The sequence below is a fragment of the Mandrillus leucophaeus genome, unplaced genomic scaffold (genome assembly GCF_000951045.1).
Source record: "Mandrillus leucophaeus isolate KB7577 unplaced genomic scaffold, Mleu.le_1.0 Scaffold67, whole genome shotgun sequence".
NCBI lineage: Eukaryota > Metazoa > Chordata > Mammalia > Primates > Cercopithecidae > Mandrillus > Mandrillus leucophaeus.
The window spans coordinates 2105331-2129477 of record NW_012107252.1 but is presented as its reverse complement, the minus strand read 5'-3'; the positions used below and the strand labels follow the sequence as shown (position 1 = coordinate 2129477).

Below are 24147 nucleotides of genomic sequence, written 5' to 3'. Positions count from 1 at the left end.
GAGAGGGAGGTCTCTTGTGGGTCGTGAGACCCCCAGCAGTGGGATAGGGAGGGTGAGGGGTAGGGACATGAGAAATCCTTCTCTGTGCTGGACCCTGAGCCCAGGCGCTGGCCAAGCTGAGAGGTCATGACTCTGTTAGGAGAGTCAGGATTTGAACTCGGTCTGCCTGACTTCAGAGGTCTTTCCTCAACAGCCCTGTGGGTTTGGAGTGGAGGGTTTTGGGGGATGCTGTTTTCACCTCTCAGAGCTCTGATAGTCCAGCACTCTCCAGGGGTTTGATAATGGCCGAGGATGAACACTGGTCTGGCACAACAGATACACACAGAGCCAGCTTTGCCTAAAAGCTAAATTGAAAAGTGGCAGGTTTTCTTTGTTTTGCAATTTGTATGTGCTGTTCCCCCCTCTGGCCATTCTGGCTGCAGACACAGTATGACCCAGGTTCCATTCTTCTTTTTTCTCACTCTGTTGCCGAGGCTAGAGTAAGGTGGCATGACTCACTGCAACTTCTGCCTCCCAGGCTCAGGTGATCCTCCTACCTCAGCCTCCTGAGTGGCTGGATACAGATGTGTGCCACCATATCTGGCTATTTTGTTGTTGTTGTTGTAATTTTAGTGGAGACCTGGTTTCACCATGTTGCCCAGGCTCGTCGTCTTGAACTCCTGAACTCAAGTGATCCACCCATGTTGGCCTCCCAAAGTGCTGGGATTACAGGCGTGAGTCACTGCGTCCTGCCCCTGGTTCTATTCTTAAGGAGTTCCCAAACTGAGTGACAGATGAGTAATAAGCTAGAGACTGTAGAGGACATAGCAAGAGCAAAGGCCTGGAAGAGAATGGAATGTTCTAGAAAGTAGTCTTATCCCCAGGGAGTGATGATGGGCTGCTGGGGATCCCAGATTCTGGGCTGTAGATTGCTCCCCACCGGTAAAAAAGGCTCCCACAAGAAAATCACAAGCTCTCTGGGGCTAGTACCCTTCTCTAAGTCATCACCAACTGTTCATCAGCTTGACAGACACCAGAATAAATACACGTTGAGTGAATGGACTTCGTTACCATGTTCCAGTTCCAGCCACTGGCTGGTGGGGGCAGATGGTGCTGAGGTTGCCCCGTCAAGGGTAGCTTGCTCTTCTTCCTTGCTCCAGCAAATACTTGTGGAGGGAATTCTGCCAGGCTTCGTAATGGATACTGATAGAAAACTTAACAGCAATGCCTTAAGGAAGGAACTTTCATCTCCATTTTCTAGGTGAGGAAACCAAGGCCCAAAGCAGGGCTACCTTGTATCCCACTCCAAGGTGAAAGGAGGCAGCTTGCTGCATTTAAACGTGGGTCAGCTTCCAAGCCCAGCAGTGATCAAGCCGGCTATGGTGGACGCAGCAGGAGGGGAGCATGAATCTGAGATTGGTTGCAGTGTCATTGTGTGCCTACTGAGGAGCAGGGGCCATGTCCCTCCCCCTACACCTAGCACTGAGCCACACTGAGCACCCTGTTTCTTAATCTGACCGATCGGTCCCCATTTCTTCCCCCTGCACATACTGTTCTGTCCACCTGGAATGTAGCCTTGCCACTGCTTTCCCACTTGGCAGACTCTCTGTGTGTCCTTCACGGCCCAGCTCCAGTGTCACCTCCTGGGAGCTCATCTTTTTTTGTACCCAGGCAAAACTGGAAATCTTTCCCTCCAGGGTTCTCACAGTGCCTCATACCAGCCTCCTGTTGAAGCCAAGACCACACTAGCCACTCATCTTCATCTGCCTCCCCACTGCCCCCACCCCACTGGACTGGAAACCCCTTCCTTGGTGTCAGGACTGGGTCCAGTTTCATCCGGGGCCCCAGCCTCACTTAGCATGAGACCTGGAGCATAGGTCACTGGTATTTTAGTGAGTCCTAGTGCCGCAGCTGCCTGGGTGGATGTGGATGTGATCCAGGGTGTGGGTAGGCAGGTTTTCTAAAGTGGAGTTTGACCTCGACCTGCCGATGACAAGGTCCAGCAGAGGGGTATGTCCTTGGACCCCAGCAGCCCCCATTGCCAGAGGCTAAAAATTGAGCAGCTGCTCAGTGGGGCCCCAGGGATGACTTCAGAGGCTCCAGACCCCTGGAACATCGGATGCAGACCCCAGTAAAACAGGGCCTGTGATAATAGCACTTGCCTCACACGGCCAGTGTCATTCACTCATACTCTGCCAACATGTTTTTATTTAAATTTTTTTGTTTTTATTTAAACAAAAAATGTTTTTATTTAAATTATGTTTTTATTTAAATTGCTTTGTTCTAAGTAATATGAAGTCATAGGGCTTGTAAAATTTATTTTGAATAGGTGATTCCATTCACACCATTCAGAATTCAAAAAAGTGCCAAAGGCTATAAAATGAAATCTCCCTTTCACCCTGTCCCCAGTCACCCAGGCCCCCCGGGTTAGAATGTCACCTTTCTTGTACATTCTTTTTTTCTTTTTTTTTTTTTTAGACAGAGTCTGCTCTGTTGCCCAGGCTGGAGTGCAGTGCAGTGGCGCCATCTTAGCTCACTTCATCTCCCAGACAAAGTGATTCGTGTCCCTCAGCCTCCCAAGTAATTGGGACTACAGGCACACACCACCATGCCCGGCTAATTTTTGTATTTTTAGTAGAGACAGGGTTTTGCCATGTTGGCCAGGCTGGTCTTGAACTCCTGGCCTCAAGCTGGGATTACAGGTGTGAGCCACCGTGCCCAGCCTCTTGTGCATTCTTTTAAATAGATGTGTATATTCTCCTTCTACCCCCAGCCAATTTTTTTTTAAAACACAAAAGGGAGCATACAATATACACACTGCTCTGTTTTTGGTTTTGCTTTTGTTTTTTGGGACAGAGTCTCACTCTGTCACCCAAGCTGAAGTGCCATGGGGTGATCACAGCTCACTGCGGCCTCGAACCCCCAGGTTATGTATTCCATTATATAACTGTGCCACGCCACGTTTTCTGAAATCATAGATTGATGTCGCTGCATTGCTTGTTTTTAATCTATTCTAATGTGTTCCAGAAAAATACAGTATATACTTTGCATCCCATAAGCCAAATGCAGGTAATTCCGCAGGCAGAAAGCCCAGCACGTGGTGGGCCTAGCAGTCGCTGTTTAGTGAACCGTCCTGGTGATGCTTAGTGCCTTGCCACAGCCTCTGATTTAATCCCAGTGTCCACCCTATGAGTTAGACTTGACCTGGTGTGTCACTGGGATCCCCCAGAAGTTTGTCAGCTGCTCACCACCCACTCAGAACAACAGCTCTGGGCCTGAAGGCTCCCCAGAGACTTGAGAGAGGGAGACTCGGGGCAGTGCCAGGACATACTGGGGGAGGGGCTGTCTTTCCAGTTGGGCAATGCAGAGAACTTAGAGAGAATGGAGTCCCTGTGGTATGAGGGAAGCCCCAGCATGTGGAATAAATGTCCAGAGGCAGGCTAAGGGGTCAGACTAATGGGAAGGAAGGACACAACGCACACACAGAGGGGGCTCTGAGCTGTACGCTCCTCCTGGGCCAAATCTTCTTCCTCTTTCGCAGCCTCTGATGTGAGAGCCTTGGCTTTTGCAATCGTTGCCCTGACTGACAGCTTCCAGAGAATGAAAAGACCATACTGGGAATATGCCTGATAACAGCTACGCCCAGGGCTATCTGTGAAGATCTTGAAGTAAAGGGTGCTTCTGGGTTCTGTGGAAACCGAGGCCCAGAAACCCACAGGCAGGCCGTGGCCAGCTCCACTCACTTCCAGTGCCCAGTCTGGTGTGGTGTGCGTAGTGAATGCCAGTCATTTCTTTGGTGTGCCTCCCACAGCCCTGTTCTCCCACAATCAGTTAAAGGCCTGCCTAATGTCACATTTCCTGACTTCCTCATTTTTATAGCTGAAAAGAGTACTTTTCTCCAGCAAGGCGGACATCCCACTGGCCTCTCAGTCACCTGTGGCTAAGCAGGGCTCTTCACCTGCTGGCCTCTGCCCTTCCTGCTGCCTCATGTCCTCAGCTTCCAGTGGATAGAAGCAAACTGCCCTTTTTCTCTCCTAGCCCTTTGCCCACTGGAAACACCTTGGCCCAACACTCTTACTCACCTTGTGCACTTTTCCAAAGTGCATTCCTGCCTAGCATGTCATCTATGTCCAAATAACCTTGGAAGCCTTATGGTTTGGGGATTGTTGCCGTCAGGAGCACTGGGTAGGGAGTCCGGAGCCCTGAGCTCTCTGCCACAGACTCCTGAGTGATCTGGAACTTGCCTCACCCTCTCAGGGCTCAGTTTCCTGCCCTGTGAACAGCAGGAAGGTCAGGGCAAGGTGGGATCACATCTCCAATGTGACAAACGAAGCTGTTGCCATTTTGCTGACCATCCAATGGAAGACAGGGGAGAAGTGGTGCAAGGGGGACTTAGCTGGAATTCACAGAGCAAACAGGCCGATGGGCTGGAATCAGAAGCCAGCGCCTTCAGCTCCAAATCCAGGTTGTTTCTCCTATATCTGTGCTACTCCTACCAAGTAATTTGGGCCCCCTCACATAGGAGGGTTGGTTCCTGGGCCTCCCAGTTAGAGAGTCTAGAACCACCAGACCCCAGGCATGGCTTCACCAGGGAAATGAGACCCCCACGAATCCGAAGCCTCTGCCTCTCTGAGACCTGGCTACAGAGAGAGAAGACCATACTTCCCCTCTCTCCCCAGGAAATGGTCGGCCAGCCCAGTGTCTCGAAGTCAGCTAGGCTGGTTTGGGCACCTGAGGTCGGGAATAGGCCAAGTTTCCTGGGAGAAAGACTGGTGTGGTGCCAGGAGTCAGGCAAGATACCTGAACACAGGAACCTGCCAGTCCAGGCCCTGCCCTATAGTAACCTGGGCCCAGACACGCCTATAACAGTGTGGTTTGTTTCTCTGCAGAAGTTGACGGGTCGCCTCATGCTGGCCGTGGGAGGAGCAGTGCTTGGCTCCCTGCAGTTTGGCTACAACACTGGAGTCATCAATGCCCCCCAGAAGGTGAGTACTATGCCATCGTTGGCTTATGGACACGAGCCTGCTCTGTTGCACATCACACATGCCCACGGTCTCATGCCACCACCTGAATTAGAGTCATTTACATCAACGCACTGTCTGCCTCTCCAGCCAATTTTCTGGCCCTGACAATGTCAGAGACTCGTCTCTTGCTTTGGAATCTTAGGGCGGCAGAATTCTAGAATCTCAGGTCCCACAGAATCCTGGGGTCTTTTATAGGGCCTCTTGACCAACCCTCCACCCAACTCAGTCGTATAATAATGTGTTTGATGATATAATAAACTCAGAACAAAGCGCAATACAATAATGCTGCATTTCCATGGCATTCTGGGGCTGCAGACGGTTTTCATGGGCTTGTCTCACTTGATGCTCACTGCAGCACTGTAGGCAACAGGCACCACTCCCAGTCTGCAGGTGTGGGAAATGGCCAGGGAGAGGAAACCTGCCCAGTATCACCCAGCTAGTCAGAGACAGCTGGTATCCAACACCTGCCTGCCAGGTGGTCCTTGAGCCTGCACTCATACCCATCCACAGGCAGTGCACTTCCTTTTAAGGCATCCAATTGTAGGTTGAAACTGCGTCCTCTCCCTGAAGGCCCTGTGCCAGTCAAAGCAGAAATGGCGTCTTGCCCTAGGGAGCCGCAGGGGGTGAAGGTCTGTGCTGGCTTCCTCCTCCCTACCGTGCATCCTAGATCTGTCCTCACTTGTTTACTTGAATGTCAGGATGGGAAGGGACCTAGATCATCTCCTCCAGCCCAGCCTACTTGCATTAAGGAGGAGAGAAGAAGAAAAGGGGGTAGGGGATAGGGACAGGAAAGGAAACTAACTGAGCCCTTCCTCTGTACCAGGCATTTTGCTTGTGTTTATGAGATTGGGTGGTGATTTCCATTTTATAGACCCAGAAACGGAGGTCCAGGCAGATGAAATGACCGACAGGCCCAAGGTCACAAAGCTACTGAATGTTGGAGTCAGAAGCCAAGCTCTTTATTTCCATGGCTGCAGGCGGTCTTCCTAACCAGCCGCCTTGCCAGTTTAAAAATCTGTACCTTCTCAGAGAGGACCAAATGAGTGGGCAGTCCTCACGTCAGGACCACATTTCTTGTCTAGACGGATGCGGCTAGAAAGTGAGTGTGGTGACTCCCAAAGATTAGGGGCCTGTTTGGGGGAACCAGGTAGTGTCTGGAGTTAGCTGGGCTTTTTTCCAAATAGGCACTATGGGCTGTGGGCCATGCCCGATGCCAAGGAGCAAGTCACCAGGAAGGCTTGGCCTGCTGAGTCATGCTCAGCTGCCGTGGAGGTGACAGGACTTTTCCAAGTTTGCCGGGCATGGCGACCGTGGGCCCATGTTTGGACCAGCCCCAAGCCCTGCATTTGCTAAGTGCTCTTGACAGCTCTTGCCGAAGTGTGTGCTTCAGAACTGGCTCCCTTTGGGAATCCTTACAAATGGAAAGTCTGTAAGACAGGCTGGGAGGAAACAGAGGGAGGCTGAGCTCTCCACTTCGCTGCACACTAGGGTTTCCAGGACACCCCCAGATTCTGATTTAATTGGTCTGGGATGCTGTTTGGGCATTCAATTAAAAGCTTCCCCACCAATTCAACTGTGCAGCCAAGGTTGACAGTACTGGACTGAGTGATGTCTTGACTGTGATCTCATAGTGAGTTAATGACAGAACTAGGACTCTAAGGTCAGGACAGAGAAGGTGTTTTCCAGAAACAGAACAGGGTTGGGGTGAGCAGGGGGCCTGCAAAGTAAAATGCCCAGAAGAGAGAAAGCCTGGCATGAGTAAAGCATGAGTAGTTTAGTGTGTCACTAGAGTGAACAGGAGGAGGGGGAAGGTTGGGGAGGTCAACAAGGTAGGCAAGAGCCAGACCACAAAGGGCCCTGTAAGTATGGCATGGCATAGTCAGAAGGGGTGGTGGGGGTGGGGAGGGGGAGCTAGGGAGCATGGACTTCAGGATGAAGACAATAGGAACCCACTGCCCAAGGCAGACGTGATCAGACTTGCATTGTACGGAAATGACTCAGGCGTCTGGTATGGAGGGGTAGACCTAAGAATGTGAGACTAGAGACGGGAAACCATGGAAGTTGCCGTTGCACTAGTGACATAAAAGCAAACCCTCAGAGGAAGAATGGACAGGATTTGGTCATCAATTCCGTGCGAGGGCAACAGAGAAGGGTTTAAAAGTGGTTTCTAGGTATCTGGTGATGTGTGGTTTGAAGAAGGAGCAGGTGTGCCAGGAGCTGAGAGGTGGCCATGGGATGTGCAGGAATGGAGACGTGGGTGACACAGCTGGAGATGTGCAGGAGGCACCTGCATGTGTGGGTCTGTTTCTTAGACCCAGGCTGGAGAAAAGTTGAGAGCTAGTCACTGGTATCCACACAGCGGAGGAAGATCTTCTAGGGAGACTGTGGAATAAAAAGAGAAATGAAGAGTAAGGCAGGCGTGGTAGCTCACACTGTAATCCCAGCACTTTGGGAGGCTGGGGTGGGTGGATCACTTGAGCCCAGGAGTTCAAGACCAGCCTGAGCAACACATCAAGACCTCATCTCAATTTTATAATTAAATCAATAAAAATTAAAAGTAAAAAGATCAAGTCCCCAGAGAATAACCCATTGCTAGAAAAGGACCCTAAGTAGAAGAACAAGAGCTGGTATCTCTAAAACCAGGAGAGGATACCCTCCCAACACAGAGGGAGAATGTAAGCTGTCGAAGGGCCAGGGTATTTGTCTGGTTTGTCCACGGCCGTGTCCTCAGTGCCTAGAACGGTGCCTGTCATAGTAATAGACACTGGTGGATAGTGAGTGGATGAACGGAGCGGAGGAATGCCATCAGGTGCCCCAGAGGTTGAACTGGGCAAGCCTCTCCACATTGCTGAATGCAGAAGAGGCAATGGTGGCCTTGTGGCCATTTGGGCTGACTGGGTGACACAGCACGGGTAGAAGCCTCACTACGATTGGGTGAAGAGTGACAGGCAGATGAGAAAGGGTGGAGACAGCCCTTCCAAAAGAGTTGGTGGGAAATGGAGAAAAGAGTTGAGGAGGTTTGGAATTATGGTATGGCTGGGAATTTATGTATGTATGTATGTATGCATGTATGTATGTATTTTAATGAAGGTCATTTTAAAACATGTTGGAAGGAATCAGCAGAGGAGAGCGTGAAGATAAGGAAGTGAGGGCGGAGGTCTTGCAGGAGGGAGGTGGTGTCGGAGCAGAAGGGAGGGGCTGCTTTTGCCCAGGAGGGACTGAGATACCGTTTTTTTTTTGAGATGGAGTCTTGCTCTGTTGCCCAGACTGGAGTGCAGTGGCATGATCTTGGCTCACTGCAACCTCCGCTTCCTGGATTCAAGTGATTCTCCTGCCTCAGCCTCCTGAGTAGCTGGGCTACTGGTACAGGTGCGTACCACCATGCTCAGCTAATTTTTGTGTTTTTAGTAGAGATGGGGTTTCACCAGGTTGGTGAGGCTGTCTCAAACTCCTGACCTCAGGTGATCCACCTGCCTTGGCCTCCCAAAGTCCTGAGATTACAGGTGTGAGCCACCATGCCCAGCCAGGGACTGAGAGACTTCCAAAGATGTAGACAAATCTGAGATGGACTTCTGTGATCCCTGAGGCCTTCCGTCTAATCAGAAATAAGTGAGAGGTTATAACTGTCATGGGATATGGGCAGAACCTCTGACCAGGGCATCACAGGGCTGGTCAGCAGCTCAGAGGGCCCAGGTGAGGCTGTAAACTGCATTCATAGGACCATGTATGGGCACCTGTCCAAAGGTCACTTCGGGAACCAGCCCCAGCAGACCAAAACTGGAGATGTGAGTGGCCAGAACCGAGAACGCTGAAATCTAGCGGTGTTTCCTGGGCAAGCACCCAGGCACTCGGTCTGTTGACTTTTGCACTTTACAAACACTTCTCACAAGGCTGGCTCCAGTTTTTGCAACCCGGAGACAGATTAGAAGTGACACATGTAACATGTGAAGAGAGGATAGAAGGACCCAAGAGGAAGAAATGAAAGTGAGGCTCAGAGCCCACATGTAGTAACAGGGCAGAGCGACTCCTGTGCCCGGGTAGGGCTGAAGGCCTGCCCTAGGGCGGCACAGATTCCATCTGGTCAACCCTTTCATTCAGCCAGGACTTCCTGAGCATCCACGCTGTGCCAGATGCTGTCCTAGACAGTGAGGAGGGAGAAGTATAGCTGTGAACACAGCAGGCATATGCTGGCCCTCAGGGAGCTGCCTGAGACACAGTCCGAGCCAGGCCCTGTCTCCACAGCAGTGGGAGAGACCCCTTGGAGAAAGCCAGAGTGTCACTAACAGAGGGCTTCAAGGTGCTGTGAGAGCAAACGGGGGGCAAGTAATGCTGGGGCTGGGGAGACAGGGGAGATTAAAAAAAGAGGCTTCACGGAGGACTTGGCAGGCATGCTTGACCTTGAAGTGTGAGTTGACCCCATAGGGCAGGAAGGGCAGGTGTCTGGGCAGTGGGAGTGGCTTCTGCAGAGGTGCAGGGATGTGAAATGTTCTGCTGATGAGGAATCGCTAACTGCCTGCACTGGGCACACCAACTTCCCTTGTCTGTTTAGAAGAACCTCTCTTAGGAAACAGCATTGGGTTGGCCATGGTTTGCCTACTCTTGAAAAGAGACTTTCCCCCACGAATGGTGAGGATGCCAGAAGCTTGTTCTCTTCCATAAAACAGGCCCCAAAGGGCTTCCTCCTGGAAGTGGTTAATTAATTCTACTTTCTTACATGTTTACAAAGCACCTCCCCATAAATTACCGCCTCACAGCAACTCTACAAGGCAGGTGGAGCTGACATTATCTTGCCCTCTTCTAAATGAGGGAACTGAAGCCAGATGAGGTATCTGGAGAGTGAAGGGCTAAGCTAGAGGTGGGCTCCAGGCCTCACGCTTCCCCAGCTCTGCGCACTGGCCCTGCCCTGCTGTGAGTGATGACAGGAAATTCCTGCCATGCATCCCCTCCTGGAGGAGGAGGACAGAGGTGGAAGAGGTGAGCCCAGCCACAGGGGGAGCAGCTAAATGAACAGGGAATCCTGACCATCATACTGGACTCATCTGAGCACTGCCTTTCCCCTCCCCAAATGACTGAGCTGCCAGTAGAAATAACTGAGTGCCAGTAGACTAACAGCACTGAGAAACCATGAAGTCCTGGCCCAAGGGACCGTGTCAGGCATGTCTAAGAATAAGGCATCCTCAGAATCCAGAGAGTTTGGGCCAGAAAAGACCTCATTGTTTGACAAACAACACTCCTTGTTTGACAAAGGAGGAACCTGGTCTGCAGAGGAGGTGAGGTCTGCCCAAGATGACCCAGCTTGGTGAGTGAAAGAGCTGGAGGCAACACCCGCCTCCCAACCCAAGCCCTGTGTCCCGTCAGGCTGAGCTGGGCTTCGCGCTCCAGGCAGCCTCTCCTTCTCTCTCCTATGTCCAAAGAGCTCTGGTCCCCTCTCCCCTTCACCCATCACCACTACCATAAACCCTTACTGCTTACTTAAGGCTTGTTATACATTGTTACAGATTGTTATACAATCCAGGCATTGTTATACATACTCTAGAAATAGTAATTCAGTTGTTCCTCAAAATAACCCCATTAGGCAGACACCATAATTTTCCCTGCTTTATAAGAAACTGGGTCACAGAGATGTTAAGCAATGAAAGCAAGGACACACAGCTAATAAGTGGCAAGGCTATGATGTAACTCCAGGGAGTCTGGCCCTAGTCTGTGCCCTTGACCATTGTGGAAGATGGGCACAGTCCCAGATGGGCACCTAAACACCCTTTCACTCACCTACAACTGCCACCCAGCTGGGCGTGTGTGCTCTCACTTCGGAGCTGAGTCAAGCCCAGTCATGTACCAGCGTCTCAAGTTTCCCACACACAGTTGCACAATCTCTTACACCATCACGTCCTGTCATATCACATCACCCCTCAAGCCCTTCAGTTAGATTCATGGCTTGCTGGTCATTTAGTGTCAACTCTCCACCTCCAGCGCCGTGCTGGGCACCAGCGACACGGATGCATCAGACCATCTCCATGCTGAGGTTTACTGCAGAGGGAGCACACGGTACCTTACAGTTAGCCGTCTAAAGGCAATGATGGAAATGTGAACAAGCACAGTGGAAGCAGGGAAGGGAGAGGAAGAGGGTGCTTTGCCCTTAGAGCCGGGTTTCTCAGCCTGGCACTGTGATGTTTCTGCCGGTGTTGTAGAGGCCTGTCCCGTGCGTTGGAGGATGTTTATCAGCATCCTTGCCTTCCACCCTCTGGATGCCAGTAGCCAGTGTGACAACCAAAAATGTCTCTGGACATTGGCAGATGTCCTATGGGGTGCCAAAGCCGCCTCTGTTTGAGAACCAGTTGCAGTGGAGAGGGAGGGGTGGTTCTCAGGAGGAAGGCTTTCCAGAGGAGTATCTGTGCATGCCCTGAAAAGTGATTAGGCCTGAGCAAAGATGTGAGGTGTCGTATGAGGGAGTCACCGCGTGTGCCTCGTGAGTCATAGTTGGGGTAGAGGAGTCACTTTATTGCAAGAGCTTAGAAGGGTTTCGGGTACGGCTGCCGCGGTGGGATGATTCCTCTGTCTGCCGGCAGGCCTGGCCTTGGTTTGGAGGCTAGCCATGTCCGCGCCCTTCCAGGCAAGCAGCCTGGGTGGTCCAGCCCTCTGCAGGCGGGTTGGGGCTCAGCTGTAGCCCCAACCTGGGCCTCTTCCCCCGGGCACCAAAATGAGGCCCCAGGGGACCCAGTGGGGAGGGTTATCTGTCCAGCCCCACCTGGAACATCTGGCTGCAATCTCCCAGCTGACCCTGGGGTGTGGCTGAGAGTTGCTGTGGAGATGAAGGCCCTGGGCTGAGAGCTTGGGGGAGGGGCGGTGCGGGGCCAGCCCCAGCTGGAAGACGGGCACGCAGGGAACAGGGGTGAAGGCCAGGCTGAGAGGCTAAGCCGGAGAAGCTGGCCCTTTCCTCCTTGTAACTGGCGCTGAAAGCTTGGCTGGCAGTTAGCCCCTTTTTCCCCACAATAGCATCCAGTAGAGCACAGGGAGGGTTGAGATGGAGCTTCAACCTGGCCCAGGGATCCCTGCTGGGGATGACCTAGCCGACCTAGTCCTCCTGGGGTAGAGGAATGTCTAGCAGGAAGGATGGTGAGACCAGCCAGAGGTTCCAAAACACATACCCCTCCCGGCAGTGGTCTAGAATCCTAGATCAAGGGTTGGCAGGAGGGCCACATCCAGCCAGCAGCCTGTTTTTGTCTACCCCGTGAGCTAACAATGGTTTTTACATTTTTACAAGGTTGAGAAAAAAAGAACAATGAGTGACAGAGGCCATATGTGGCTCACAGACCCTGCCTAATGGATTCTAGCTAGCCTTTTACATAAAATGTTTGCCAGTTCGGCTCTGGAGCACTTTGACTTGCATGCTCCCTACTGACAGGGAACTCACCACCTGTAAGGTGGGCAGCCTCATACCCTGAAGTCGATAAAGCTCTTCCTTCCCCGAAGCTGGAGTCTGGCCCTGGCGCCTCTGCCCTCTGGGGCTACAGACCTGCTGGGTTCCTCTGCCAGGAGCAGCTGAGCAGGGCCTGGAGACTAGCTTTACTCCCCGAGGCAGGCCCCTAGTTCCTTCAGGTTCCTCCGTACTCTTACATTCTTAAGGTAATGATTTCTGGCAATTTCAAAATGGAAAACCTTGTCCCTAAGGCTCCTCTGAAGGTGGTGACTTCTCTTCTTGAGAGAGCAACAGTGACAACAGTAACAGCTTACCCATGTGCCAGGCAGTGCTCGCCGCCTCATGCCGCTCTACAAAGGGGAAGTGAGAAGTTCCTTGGTAGAGAGGCAGACATGTGGTCTCACCCACAGTTGCCTAGACTGGCAGGAGGTGGTATGGGGATTCCCAGGGTGTCCTTAGGCTTGTGCAGGCCTCCCCCTCACCCCAGGAAAGCCACTGGGTGAGGAATAGCTTCGTGTACCAGAAGCCATCTGGTCCAAAGGATCTCAGCTGCCCACAGTCAACCTGCTTCTCTAGGGTGGTCTCCATGGTGGGTGTCCTCTAGGCTCAGTGAGGCACCTGGACAGAGATCTTTAGTAGCCCCTCAGCTCTCGGCTGGCCGATGCCATGGCAGTCCCCCTGGGAACTGACCAGAACCGCTCCTCCCTCCTCAACACGCTTGCTGCCACCCAGACCCCACGGCTGGGTGAAAAGACCGGGCTGGGAAGGGAGCAGAGAAGCGGGTGAATGGCCGAGCCTGGCACATTTGGTGTGCAGGACACCGACTGCATTCTGAGGGGTGGTTCGCTGTGGGAAATGAGGTCTGACTTTGGTGGATAGGAAGAGTCAGGAGCAGAATCCAGATGAGACCCAGGGCAGGCTGCCTGGGTAGAGAAGTAGGACAGACTCGGAGGCAGAATCAAGAGGACCTGGTGATTGGTGGATGTGGGGTGGTGGCAGCATCAAGTGTCTAACTCCTAAGCTTGGGATGGGCATGTGAGGTGGGAGCGTTCAGAACAGGCACGTGCCAGGTCTCACCTCACACATGACCCAGGGCTGCGGAGGCTGCTGGGAGCCCACGGGATTGGGCCTGTGGGATCCTGTCAGGGCATAAGTAGAGTCTTCTTTCCTGAGGTGCACCCAGACACTTCTAGGGAGGATGTGTCCAGAGCTTTTCCCTATGTAGGGTTCTTCTCATTCTCCAGCATTCCCGCCTTTCCTGGGCCAAGAGTCAGCATGGAACCCCATATGAATCCCCAGGGAGGAGAGGGCACAGAGCACCGGAACCAGCAGTAGGAGTGGAAAACCAGGCGTGGCTTCTTCCCAGAAATCTCAGGCACCAAGAGGCAGAAACCCACTCCCCAGCCTCAGCTTGGCCAGGAAGTGCTGCTGTGGGCTGGAGAGGATGAGTCTAGGCCAAGGTTAACATGCAGAGAGCTGGCTGCTCACCCTTCCTCCACCCCATAAAGTGGTGTGAGTAACAGAGCAGCTAGGCAGCGTCCAGGAGCCAGCCCTGGACGAGGTTGGGTCCCTCTGACTGTGTGACCACAGACAGGAGACGTAACTCAGGGTGGAGCTCTGGTCACACCTCACTTATACACCTCTCTTATTAGTTGCCCCAACATCTCAACAGATCTTCAAGCTTATTTAGGTAGTTTCAGGCCTTACTTAGCACCCATTTACTCTTTCTTTGTATACAATTCAAACAAATTCCATTTGCTGACTTCTTGGCAAATTTCAAAAGGGGCGTGTAGAGTTGTACAAGACAAGCCTCTGAACCACGGAGGAGTGGGGGAATACCTTAGAACTATGGACTGCAGAAATTTAGCCATCAGGAGCCAGTCTGCACAGGCGCAAGCACCTCTCTTTGCCCCTGCAGAGAGCCCCAAGGGCAGACACCATTGCCCTGCAGCCCTGCTTGTAGGTCTGGTTGCTCAGGAGAGCAAAGTGAAATCTCTTCAAATTTTCACCCCATAATGGGTCAGGAAAGGTTGGACCCTCAAAAGGGCAAGCGCCATTTATCGGGACAGTTCCCATATCCACCCTCATCCAGAACAGCCTGTTCTTGGTGGAGCCTGATAAACAGGGCATTACCGTTCCCAACCAGTCCTCCTCTGGGGTTAGTTTTGTCCATAGAAGAACACTTTGTGTTTTGTTGCTCTGTTTTTTTCTCAAAATCTACCTTCTCTCTGCCCCCAGCGGAATCAAGGGGTTCTAAGAGGAGAGCCAAACATCTTTAGTTCATCAATTCCTCCATTTACTCACCAGGTATCCCTGGCATTGGCTCTGGGACAGACCAGGTGTGAATCAAGTGTCTTCCTCAGGGAAGACAAACTCCTGGAGTCAGGGAAACCTGCATCTCGAAAGGTTTCAGCAGTAAGGCCAGGGGTACCTTCCAGGCAGGAGTGGTAGCATCTCAAAGGTGTAGAGGAGTGGGAAATGGTATATAGCGCAAAGGTGTGATAGGTAGGGAGATTGGATTGATACCAGGCAAGAGCCCCGAATTTGAGTTACGAGTTGAAGGCTTGGGGAGACTCTGTTAGTGGTCTGCACAGCCTTCAGGCCACCAGTGTGCAGTGGGGTGATTTTAGGGATGATGACATCAAGCACTGGAGAGCGCTGTGTCACTGATTCCCTGCAGCACTGTGAAGCAGCTACTGCTAATGTCTGCACTTTAGAAATGGGGCCATGGAAACTCAGAGATGAAATAACTTGCTCATGGTCACACTGGAAATAAGGGGTGGAGCTAGTACCTGAATTTAGTTGTGTCCAGATCAGAGTTCAGGTTTCTGTTCACTGCCCTGCCTGGCATCCTTGGAATGGACAAGCAGATCCTTAGGGCTTGCCTCTGCCCTACCAACTGTCCTCGCCCGTTGGAGCCTGGCCTCCATCAGATGCCTCCAGACTTGGGACAGGTTGTGACAGGGCAGGCAAAGAGATGACTAGAGGCTGAGGACCCACAGCAATGGGAAGGAAGGCACCAGGAGGCAGGCCCAGCATATTCAGTGGGCATTTCTGGGACTGCAGGCCCCCGTTTGGCAAGTGTGCCCGCCCACACCTTCCTCTTTTGCTAGACCTCGGTGGGTTGGAAGGGATAGGGAGGACCAACAGCAGTGATGGAGGCTGCATACCGCTGTGTGTGTATGAACTTGCGGCATGCACACACATGGAGGGGTGTTGGGATGGGTTGGGTTCAAATGGAACTGAGTTTGAGCTGTAAGTGGTAGGGGATGAGGGGCCTGTGAGTTTGTGACTGGCTGAAGCAGGAATATTCAGATTCTGTGAGCATGGTTATGTGTGTGTGATGGTATACGTGCACAAGAAGCCGTTTCTGGGTAACTAGGCCTGCACTCTGCTATACGTGTGGCTGGATGGGTCTGGCCAGTCCCGTGGCACTGAGAGTGTAGTGAGTGTACTCAGGCAGAACCGGTGCTGCCTGCCTACCACATCCCTGGGAGCTGGCCAGGGTGGGGGCAGGGCTGGTGGGCAGGTCTGTCCTAGGACAGGCGTTTCCAGTTCCTGGAACTGCTTCCTTGTGTGGAGCCTTTCCCCGTACCTCCTAGCTGGGCCCTTGGGAGAGGGGAGGAGGCCATGCGTGGGTCCTTCAAGGGGGTGCTCGCAGGCCAGACACAAGGGAGCTAGGCCTGGGGAACAGAAAGCCACAGTGTGAGTCTTTCAAGCACATCTGAAGGGTGACATGTGTGAGTTTGTCACACCAGGCCCTCAGTGCGGTCAGGAAGTCCGTACTTCCTGGATGGCGGAACCCGTCTGTCAAGCCCTGCTTCCTCCCCAGCAAGGGGTTGGGGAGAGGGCCCGGTGGCAGGAGATGGGCCCTTGGGGCTTTGAGACATGGTGAGGATAAAAGGGGCAAGTAGGAAGGCCCTTTTCCTTCTGTACTTCTTTTTTTTCTTTGAGACATAGAGTCTCACTCTGTCATCCAGGCTGGAGTGCAGTGGCGCAGTCTTGGCTCACTGTAACCTCCATGTCCTGGGTTCAAGCGATTCTCCTGCCTCAGCCTCCCGCATAGCTGGGATTACATGCTTGCGCCACCACGTCCAGCTAATTTTTTTTACTTTTAGTAGAGACAGGGTTTCACCATGTTGGTCAGGCAGATCTCAAATTCCTGACCTCCCGTGATCTGCTTGCCTTGATCTCCCAAAGCACTGGGATTCCAGGTGTGAGCCACCACACCTGACCTTGTACCTCTCTGTTCTATGCCTGAACTTCCACCATTGGTCACTTGCTGTCATCCCAGCAAGTCACACTGAGCCTGTGAAACCACAGGGCACTGGAAACCACAGTTAGGGGAAGCGGGAGAGTTGGCGGGGCTCTCAGATGGACTCCAACCCCTTGTTTCTTGCCTGAGGAAACTGAGGCCCACAAAAATAGAGGGACTTGGCTCAAGAACATGGAGTGAATCTGTGGCAGAGCCAGGCCCCGGCCCTCTCTTAGGGAGGGGTGCAAGGGGAAAGGAAAAGGAAGACTGGGTCCTGGCCCGGGGCTTGCCCACCCAGGCTGCATCTCCCCCTGCAGGTGATTGAGGAGTTCTACAACCAGACATGGATCCACCGCTATGGGGAGCGCATCCTGCCCACCACGCTCACCACACTCTGGTCCCTCTCTGTGGCCATATTCTCCGTTGGGGGCATGATTGGCTCCTTCTCTGTGGGCCTTTTCGTTAACCGCTTTGGCCGGTAAGTAGGAGAGGTCCTGGCACTGCCCTTGGAGGGCCCATGCCCTCCTGCCCAGGGAGTCCCAGATGGGGTGGGAGGTGGGGGAGACTTCCCTGTCTGTTCTAGGGTATTACCTATGACCCAGCCCCTGGGAGCCCAAGGAATGTGGGCACCGGCCTGACCTGTGACCCCACCCCCAGGCGGAATTCAATGCTGATGATGAACCTGCTGGCCTTCGTGTCTGCCGTGCTCATGGGCTTCTCGAAACTGGGCAAGTCCTTTGAGATGCTGATCCTGGGCCGCTTCATCATCGGTGTGTACTGCGGCCTGACCACAGGCTTCGTGCCCATGTATGTGGGTGAGGTGTCACCCACAGCCCTTCGTGGGGCCCTGGGCACCCTGCACCAGCTGGGCATCGTCGTTGGCATCCTCATCGCCCAGGTAAGCTAGGGCAGGATCTACCTGCCCGGCACAGCCCCTGCCCACAGCTTCAGTGGCTCTTAGATCTGTGCCCCGCAGGGCAGTTTCTCGTCCACCCAGCCCCCACAGCCCTGCAGAGGACAGCTATGGTACACAGGTCCAGAGAACACAGCACCATGGCCTCCTAGTTGAGAGCAAGATGACTTGACTCTTCTCAATCCCTTTCTTCTCACTCTAGGCCGCCAACCACAGGGCCCGCCTTCCCCCAGCATGCCTTAGGCCATTATGTGCAGTGTACCCTCTCTCCAGGAGGCTTCCCCTTCCCTGTCCCCAAACCCCTCCTGTGGCAGAGTAGCAGCCCCCGTTCTCTGTCCTGGACACATCTGTGGCCTTGGCATTTGTCCTCCCAGCAACACTGTGGGGTAGGTCCTACTTTCCCCACGTGACCAATGAGGAAACTGAGGGTTCAGAGAGGTTGAGCCTCATGCTAGTGGCAGAGCCTCTAGAACTGGGGCTCTTCTGTGAAGCAGCAGCTGACACAAAGTAGGGAAGGCCACTCTGGCAGGACGGGGTGGGAAGGGGGGTCAGGGCAGAGGCTCACAGCCCCTGCTTCCCCCAGGTGTTCGGCCTGGACTCCATCATGGGCAACGAGGACCTGTGGCCCCTGCTGCTGAGCATCATCTTCGTCCCGGCCCTGCTGCAGTGCATCGTGCTGCCCTTCTGCCCCGAGAGCCCCCGCTTCCTGCTCATCAACCGCAATGAGGAGAACCGGGCCAAGAGTGGTATGGGCCGGGCCCTGCCCTCCTCCCCACTCCCTGAGCCCTGGCCTTCTTCCCACTCTGAGCCACCCCCACCTTCCCTCCGGTCCCTCCAGTGCTGAAGAAGCTGCGCGGGACGGCTGACGTGACCCATGACCTGCAGGAGATGAAGGAAGAGAGTCGGCAGATGATGCGGGAGAAGAAGGTCACCATCCTGGAGCTGTTCCGCTCCCCCGCCTACCGCCAGCCCATCCTCATTGCTGTGGTGCTGCAGCTGTCCCAGCAGCTGTCAGGCATCAATGCTGTGAGTGCCCCCACCCACCCTTCCTGTGCCCCAGCCAAGCCCTCTAGTCAAGTGTGCACGGTGAACAAGCCCCAAACTTGAAATAACAGATACGCCTCTGCCAAAGGAGAACCTTCCCTTTAGAACCCAAGCCTGTAAGGACACTGCAGTGCAGTGTCCTTCTGCCTGAGTATTTGTCCCCTTCATTCTTTACTCATCCTGGGTTCCACATGCACTGCTACAGAGGCAGGGAAGGGCCACAATGTCCAGGTAGGCTCCAACAGTTTCTGTTGTCTGGCAGGTCTTCTATTACTCCACGAGCATCTTTGAGAAGGCAGGGGTGCAGCAGCCTGTGTACGCCACCATTGGCTCCGGCATCGTCAACACGGCCTTCACTGTTGTGTCGGTGAGTCTTCGCTTACTGGCTCCCCCAGCCAAGCCCCAGGGAGGAGGCGGTGCCATCTTCCCTGCTGGTCTTTGCAGTGCCCTGTGACTTTCCCGGCTGTTGAGGCGAGGCCTCTGGGTGGGTGGGTTCAGAGGGGCACCAGGCAGGGGTGGCACTGACACTGTCTCTGCCCACAGCTGTTTGTGGTGGAGCGAGCAGGCCGGCGGACCCTGCATCTCATAGGCCTGGCTGGCATGGCAGGTTGTGCCATACTCATGACCATCGCGCTGGCACTGCTGGTGAGTTGCCAGGTTCTGGAGGGTGAGGGATGTGGGGGAGTTCGCCTGGGCTTCAGATCCCAAAATGCCTGTCTCAGCCCCAGGCTGGCAGGCCAGGTGGTGACTGCGCTCTCCCTGGCTGTGGGTTCGACCTTCTGGCTCCTGAAGTTGTCACCTTCCAAACCACACACATCCTCTCTTGAACTTGCTCCTCCCTGCTTGATGGATTCTCAGCACAGCACCTCTGGTCCCAGACCCCAAACTCTCACCTCCTTAAGGAATTACTTTGCCTAATATTAACCCTTTCCAATCTTCATCTGTAGCCTCAATTCATCTTCACAGCAACCCTGGGAAGTACTGCTCTCCTCCCCACAGAGGTGCAGAACCACGTCTTGCCTCATTCAGTTCACACGACTAGAGGTGTAGTTCAGTTCTTCCCATTTTATGGGGGAGGAAGCCTAATTCCCAGTGAGGTTAGTAACTTGTCAGATAAAGGATGAAGCCAAGAATCAACCTCAGCCCCAAGCCTGTGACTGTGACCGCTATGCCAACCCTGTGGCTGGCACTCACACACAGGCCCGTTTATTCAGCCTCTGGGCAAGGAAAGCACCATGACCATCATTTTACAGCTCAACCTGGGCTTGGAAAGTTTGGTGGTTGCCGAAAGGCCGGACAGGCAGCAAGTGGAAAGACCGTAACTTTTCCACCCGGGCCGCCTCAAGGAGAATGGTTATATGAGAACCATATGCTTAGTGCTTACTCTGTACCATCCAGAGCTGGGCACCGCACAAACCTTAGAACCTGAATCCACCCCACCCCCAGGAATGTTCTGCATCCTGCCACAGGCAGACTGCACTGCAGGCACAGCCAGGGGACCACGGGGCCTCTTAGCACCCTCCACATGCATACCACATTACCACTCCCAGGGGGTGGGCTCACACTTGGAACCAACCCGCAGGACTTAAGTCATTTTGTTCAGATGAGGAAACGTAGGCCCAACGCTGGATACACAACAAATCCAGGACCAGCCCCAGGCTTCCTGCCTTCTAGCATGGCTCTGCTCTGGGCTGACTCTGTAGCTTCTGTTTCCCCTGAGGATCCATCACAACCCAGTCTAACTTTTCCCCTTCTTCCTCATCCTTAACAGGAGCAACTACCCTGGATGTCCTATCTGAGCATCGTAGCCATCTTTGGCTTTGTGGCCTTCTTTGAAGTGGGTCCTGGCCCCATTCCATGGTTCATCGTGGCTGAACTCTTCAGCCAGGGTCCACGTCCAGCTGCCATTGCTGTTGCAGGCTTCTCCAACTGGACCTCAAATTTCATTGTGGGCATGTGCTTCCAGTATGTGGAGGTGAGAACCCCCACTGTCTCTATACTCACCATTTCTCGCCTGCACGCATGACCCCACAGTGCTGTGCAAAGTGCTGGCCCAGCATTCTCATTAGGAATCATGCTGAGGAGGAAATCGAGGGTAAGAAGCCCAGGTCACATGACCAAGAATGCTGACCTCAACTCCAGGGTTCTCCCCTTAGCCTTGAGTGGTGCTCCTGGAGCCTATTACACGCTAGGTGCAAGTGTGATCTCATTTAATGATGATAGCCTTCCTGGGGAGGTGGATGTTCCCTTTTTCAGCTCAAAGGCCCAAAGGTAAAGTGACTTATCCAAAGTCCTACAGTCAGGATGTAGGGTCATGACTCCAACCAAGCGTGTCTGTATGTCTTTCAGCAACTATGTGGTCCCTACGTCTTCATCATCTTCACTGTGCTCCTGGTTCTGTTCTTCATCTTCACCTACTTCAAAGTTCCCGAGACTAAAGGCCGGACCTTCGATGAGATTGCTTCCGGCTTCCGGCAGGGGGGAGCCAGCCAAAGTGACAAGACACCCGAGGAGCTGTTCCATCCCCTGGGGGCTGATTCCCAAGTGTGAGGCGCCCCAGACCACCAGCCCGGCCTGCTCCCAGCAGCCCTAAGGATCTCTCAGGAGCACAGGCAGCTGGATGAGACTTCCAAACTGACAGATGTCAGCCGAGCCGGGCCTGGGGCTCCTTTCTCCAGCCAGCAATGATGTCCAGAAGAATATTCAGGACTTAACAGCTCCAGGATTTTAACGAAAGCAAGACTGTTGCTCAAATCTATTCAGACAAGCAACAGGTTTTATAATTTTTTTATTACTGATTTTGTTATTTTTTATATCAGCCTGAGTCTCCTCTACCCACATCCCAGGCTTCACCCTGAATGGCTCAGTGCCTGAGGGTGGGGACTATGCCCTGTCCAGACACTTGCCTTCTTCACCAAGCTAATCTGTAGGGCCGGACCTATGTCCTAAGGACACACTAATCGAACTATGAACTACAAGGCTTCTATCCCAGGAGGTGGCTATGGCCACCCCTTCTGCTGGCCTGGATCTCCCCACTCTAGGGGTCAGGCTCCATTAGGATTTGCCCATTCCCATCTCTTCCTACCCAACCACTCAAATTAATCTTTCCTTACCTGAGACCAGTTGGGAGCACTGGAGTGCAGGGAGGAGAGGGGAAGGGCCAGTCTGGGCTGCCGGGTTCTAGTCTCCTTTGCACTGAGGGCCACACTGTCACCATGAGAAGAGGGCCTGTGGGAGCCTGCAAACTCACTGCTCAAGAAGACACGGAGACTCCTGCCCTGTTGTGTATAGATGCAAGATATTTATATATATTTTTTGGTTGTCAATATTAAATACAGACACTAAGTTATAGTATATCTGGACAAGCCAACTTGTAAATACACCACTTCACTCCTGTTACTTACCTAAACAGATATAAATGGCTGGTTTTTAGAAACATGGTTTTGAAATGCTTGTGGATTGAGGGTAGGGAGGTTTGGATGGGAGTGAGACAAAAGTAAGTGGGGTTGCAACCACTTCAGCGGCTTAGACTTTGACTCAGGATCCAGTCCCTTACACGCACCTCTCATCAGTGTCCTCTATTGCTCAAAAATCTGTTTGATCCCTGTGACCCAGAGAATATATACATTCTTTATCTTGACATTCAAGGCATTTCTATCACATATTTGATAGTTGGTGTTCAAAAAGACAGCAGTTTTGTGCCAACCGTGATGCTCAGGCTTGAAATGCATTATTTTGAATGTGAAGTAAATACTGTACCTTTACTTGACAGGCTCAAAGAGGTTATGTGCCTGAAGTCGTACAGTGAATAAGCTAAAACCCCTGCTTTTAACAATGGTACTATACAACCCCTACTCCATTAACTCCACCCACCTCCCGCACCCCTCCCCCCTACACACAAAATGAACCACGTTCTTTGTATGGGCCCAGTGAGCTGTCAAGCTGCCTGGTGTTCATTTCATTTGGAATTGCCCCCTCTGGTTCCTTTATATGCTACTGTTTCCTCTCTAAAGACAGCTCATCTTCCTCCTTCACCCCTGAATTCCAGAGCACTTCATCTGTTCCTTCATCACAAGTCCAGTTTTCTGCCACTAGTCTGAGTTTCATGAGAAGATGCTGATTTGGTTCCTGTGGGTCCTCAGCACTATTCAGTACAGTGCTTGATGCACAGCAGGCACTCAGAAGATACTTCAGGAAATAAAACACCAAGGATATTTGTCTCTAGAGGGTCAGCTGACAAAGGAAAACTGGTACTTAGCAAATGGAAATACCTATATGCATTACCATTAGGTATACAAAATCTATGAGAACATCCATCTGCATCTCACAAAGGAGAGCAGATTGAGAAGGATGTGCCCTGCCTGAGCCTGAGGACAGGGCGGTTAACTGATGAAGGGTTGAGGCCAGGTGAAAAGAAGCCTTATCACGTGCTCCCAAAAGACTTCTGTGGAAAGGAGTTATCCGGGTCCCCGTGCAGGAGAGGGTGGGGGACAGGGCGAGAAGGAGTGGCTGGGGCCTAGGCTGTCAGGGTTGCCACTCGGGTATCTTACTCCTACGACGCTCCTCACTCAGAGGCTGTCCCCACTGGACCGGAAAGGAAACAGACGGGGTGGGGTGGGGATGGGTGGGAGCCCCGCGCCGGTGGCCGTACGCGAGGGCCCCGAAAGTTGGCAGAGCCAGGCAGCAACCCGGAACCGCCCCGGCCCGGGGATCCAGACCCCGGTCTGAAAAGGCCCGACAATCCACTCGCAGCTCCCTCCCGCCACGTCCCCGAGCACCGCCATTTCCCAAACTGCAAAATGTCAGCGCAGGCGCAGGGAGCCCGGCCCGCCCTCAGCGTGTCCCAGAGTGCCGTGGCGGCACAGCTGCTGGTCGCTCCGCTGACGCCTTTCCTCTAGGGGCCGCAATCCACCCCGAGGTAGAAGATTTGGGACCAAGGTTCGGCCGCCTACTGCCGGGGTCGATGGCGCATCCTCCCCAGACCTCACAACGGTCCCCAAAGCCCGGCCGCCGGCGGCGCCCGGACAAGATTGGGGAGGGGCGGGGCCCGGTGGCGTCTCCACCAATCAGAGACGATTTTTTGGGCCCGACGAGGGGCGGGCTCCAAGACTCCACCAATCACACCCTGGCGGTTCCAGGCGCTGGCCCTTGAGGACGACCCGGACGCCTGCTTGTCAGGCGATGCTGTTTACTCTGGAGGGGGTGACGGTGACTTGTGTATCGCTGGGCATCCCTGGGGACGTAGCTCACCCGGGTTCCTATCTCGCATAAGGTGACGCCTACGGTTTCTGACGAAAAGGGGTAAATAGATAACGGGACTGTTCTCCGGGCCACCATCTTTTCCCAGCAGGCCACCATCTTTTCCCAGCAGTGCTTAGTTGTTTCACTGACAGTGTTATGAGATGTTTCATTTGAAATCTTAGACGCAAAATCTCCTCTCCCTGGAAGCCTTCTGGATCAGGTTTTCCCGGGGACACTACATCGGCTTGTATTTCCTCCATCAAAGCGCTCTCCA

General features: G+C 53.2%; 1 protein-coding gene across 1 annotated transcript; it reads left to right on the top strand.

Annotated features, from left to right (window-relative positions):
* The first annotated feature begins 1262 nt into the window (after positions 1-1262).
* SLC2A1 (solute carrier family 2 (facilitated glucose transporter), member 1) lies at positions 1263-22240 on the top strand. The gene is made up of 10 exons (XM_012001763.1): positions 1263-1289; positions 4869-4964; positions 16993-17153; positions 17333-17573; positions 18172-18334; positions 18427-18614; positions 18895-18999; positions 19176-19277; positions 20404-20607; positions 20982-22240. The coding sequence occupies exons 2-10, from the start codon at positions 4887-4889 to the stop codon at positions 21180-21182; spliced, it is 1443 nt and encodes a 480-aa protein (XP_011857153.1). The 5' UTR covers positions 1263-1289; positions 4869-4886; the 3' UTR covers positions 21183-22240.
* Positions 22241-24147: the final 1907 nt, after the last annotated feature.

What these genes read in the sequence shown, in the direction of transcription:
- SLC2A1 (XM_012001763.1), top strand. Translation starts at nt 4,887, where the DNA reads ATGCTGGCCGTGGGAGGAGCAGTGCTTGGCTCCCTGCAGTTTGGCTAC. An exon ending in TTCGTTAACCGCTTTGGCCG is followed by an intron (nt 17,154 to 17,332) that starts GTAAGTAGGAGA and finishes CCCCACCCCCAG; the next exon opens with GCGGAATTCAATGCTGATGA. An exon ending in TTGGCATCCTCATCGCCCAG is followed by an intron (nt 17,574 to 18,171) that starts GTAAGCTAGGGC and finishes TGCTTCCCCCAG; the next exon opens with GTGTTCGGCCTGGACTCCAT.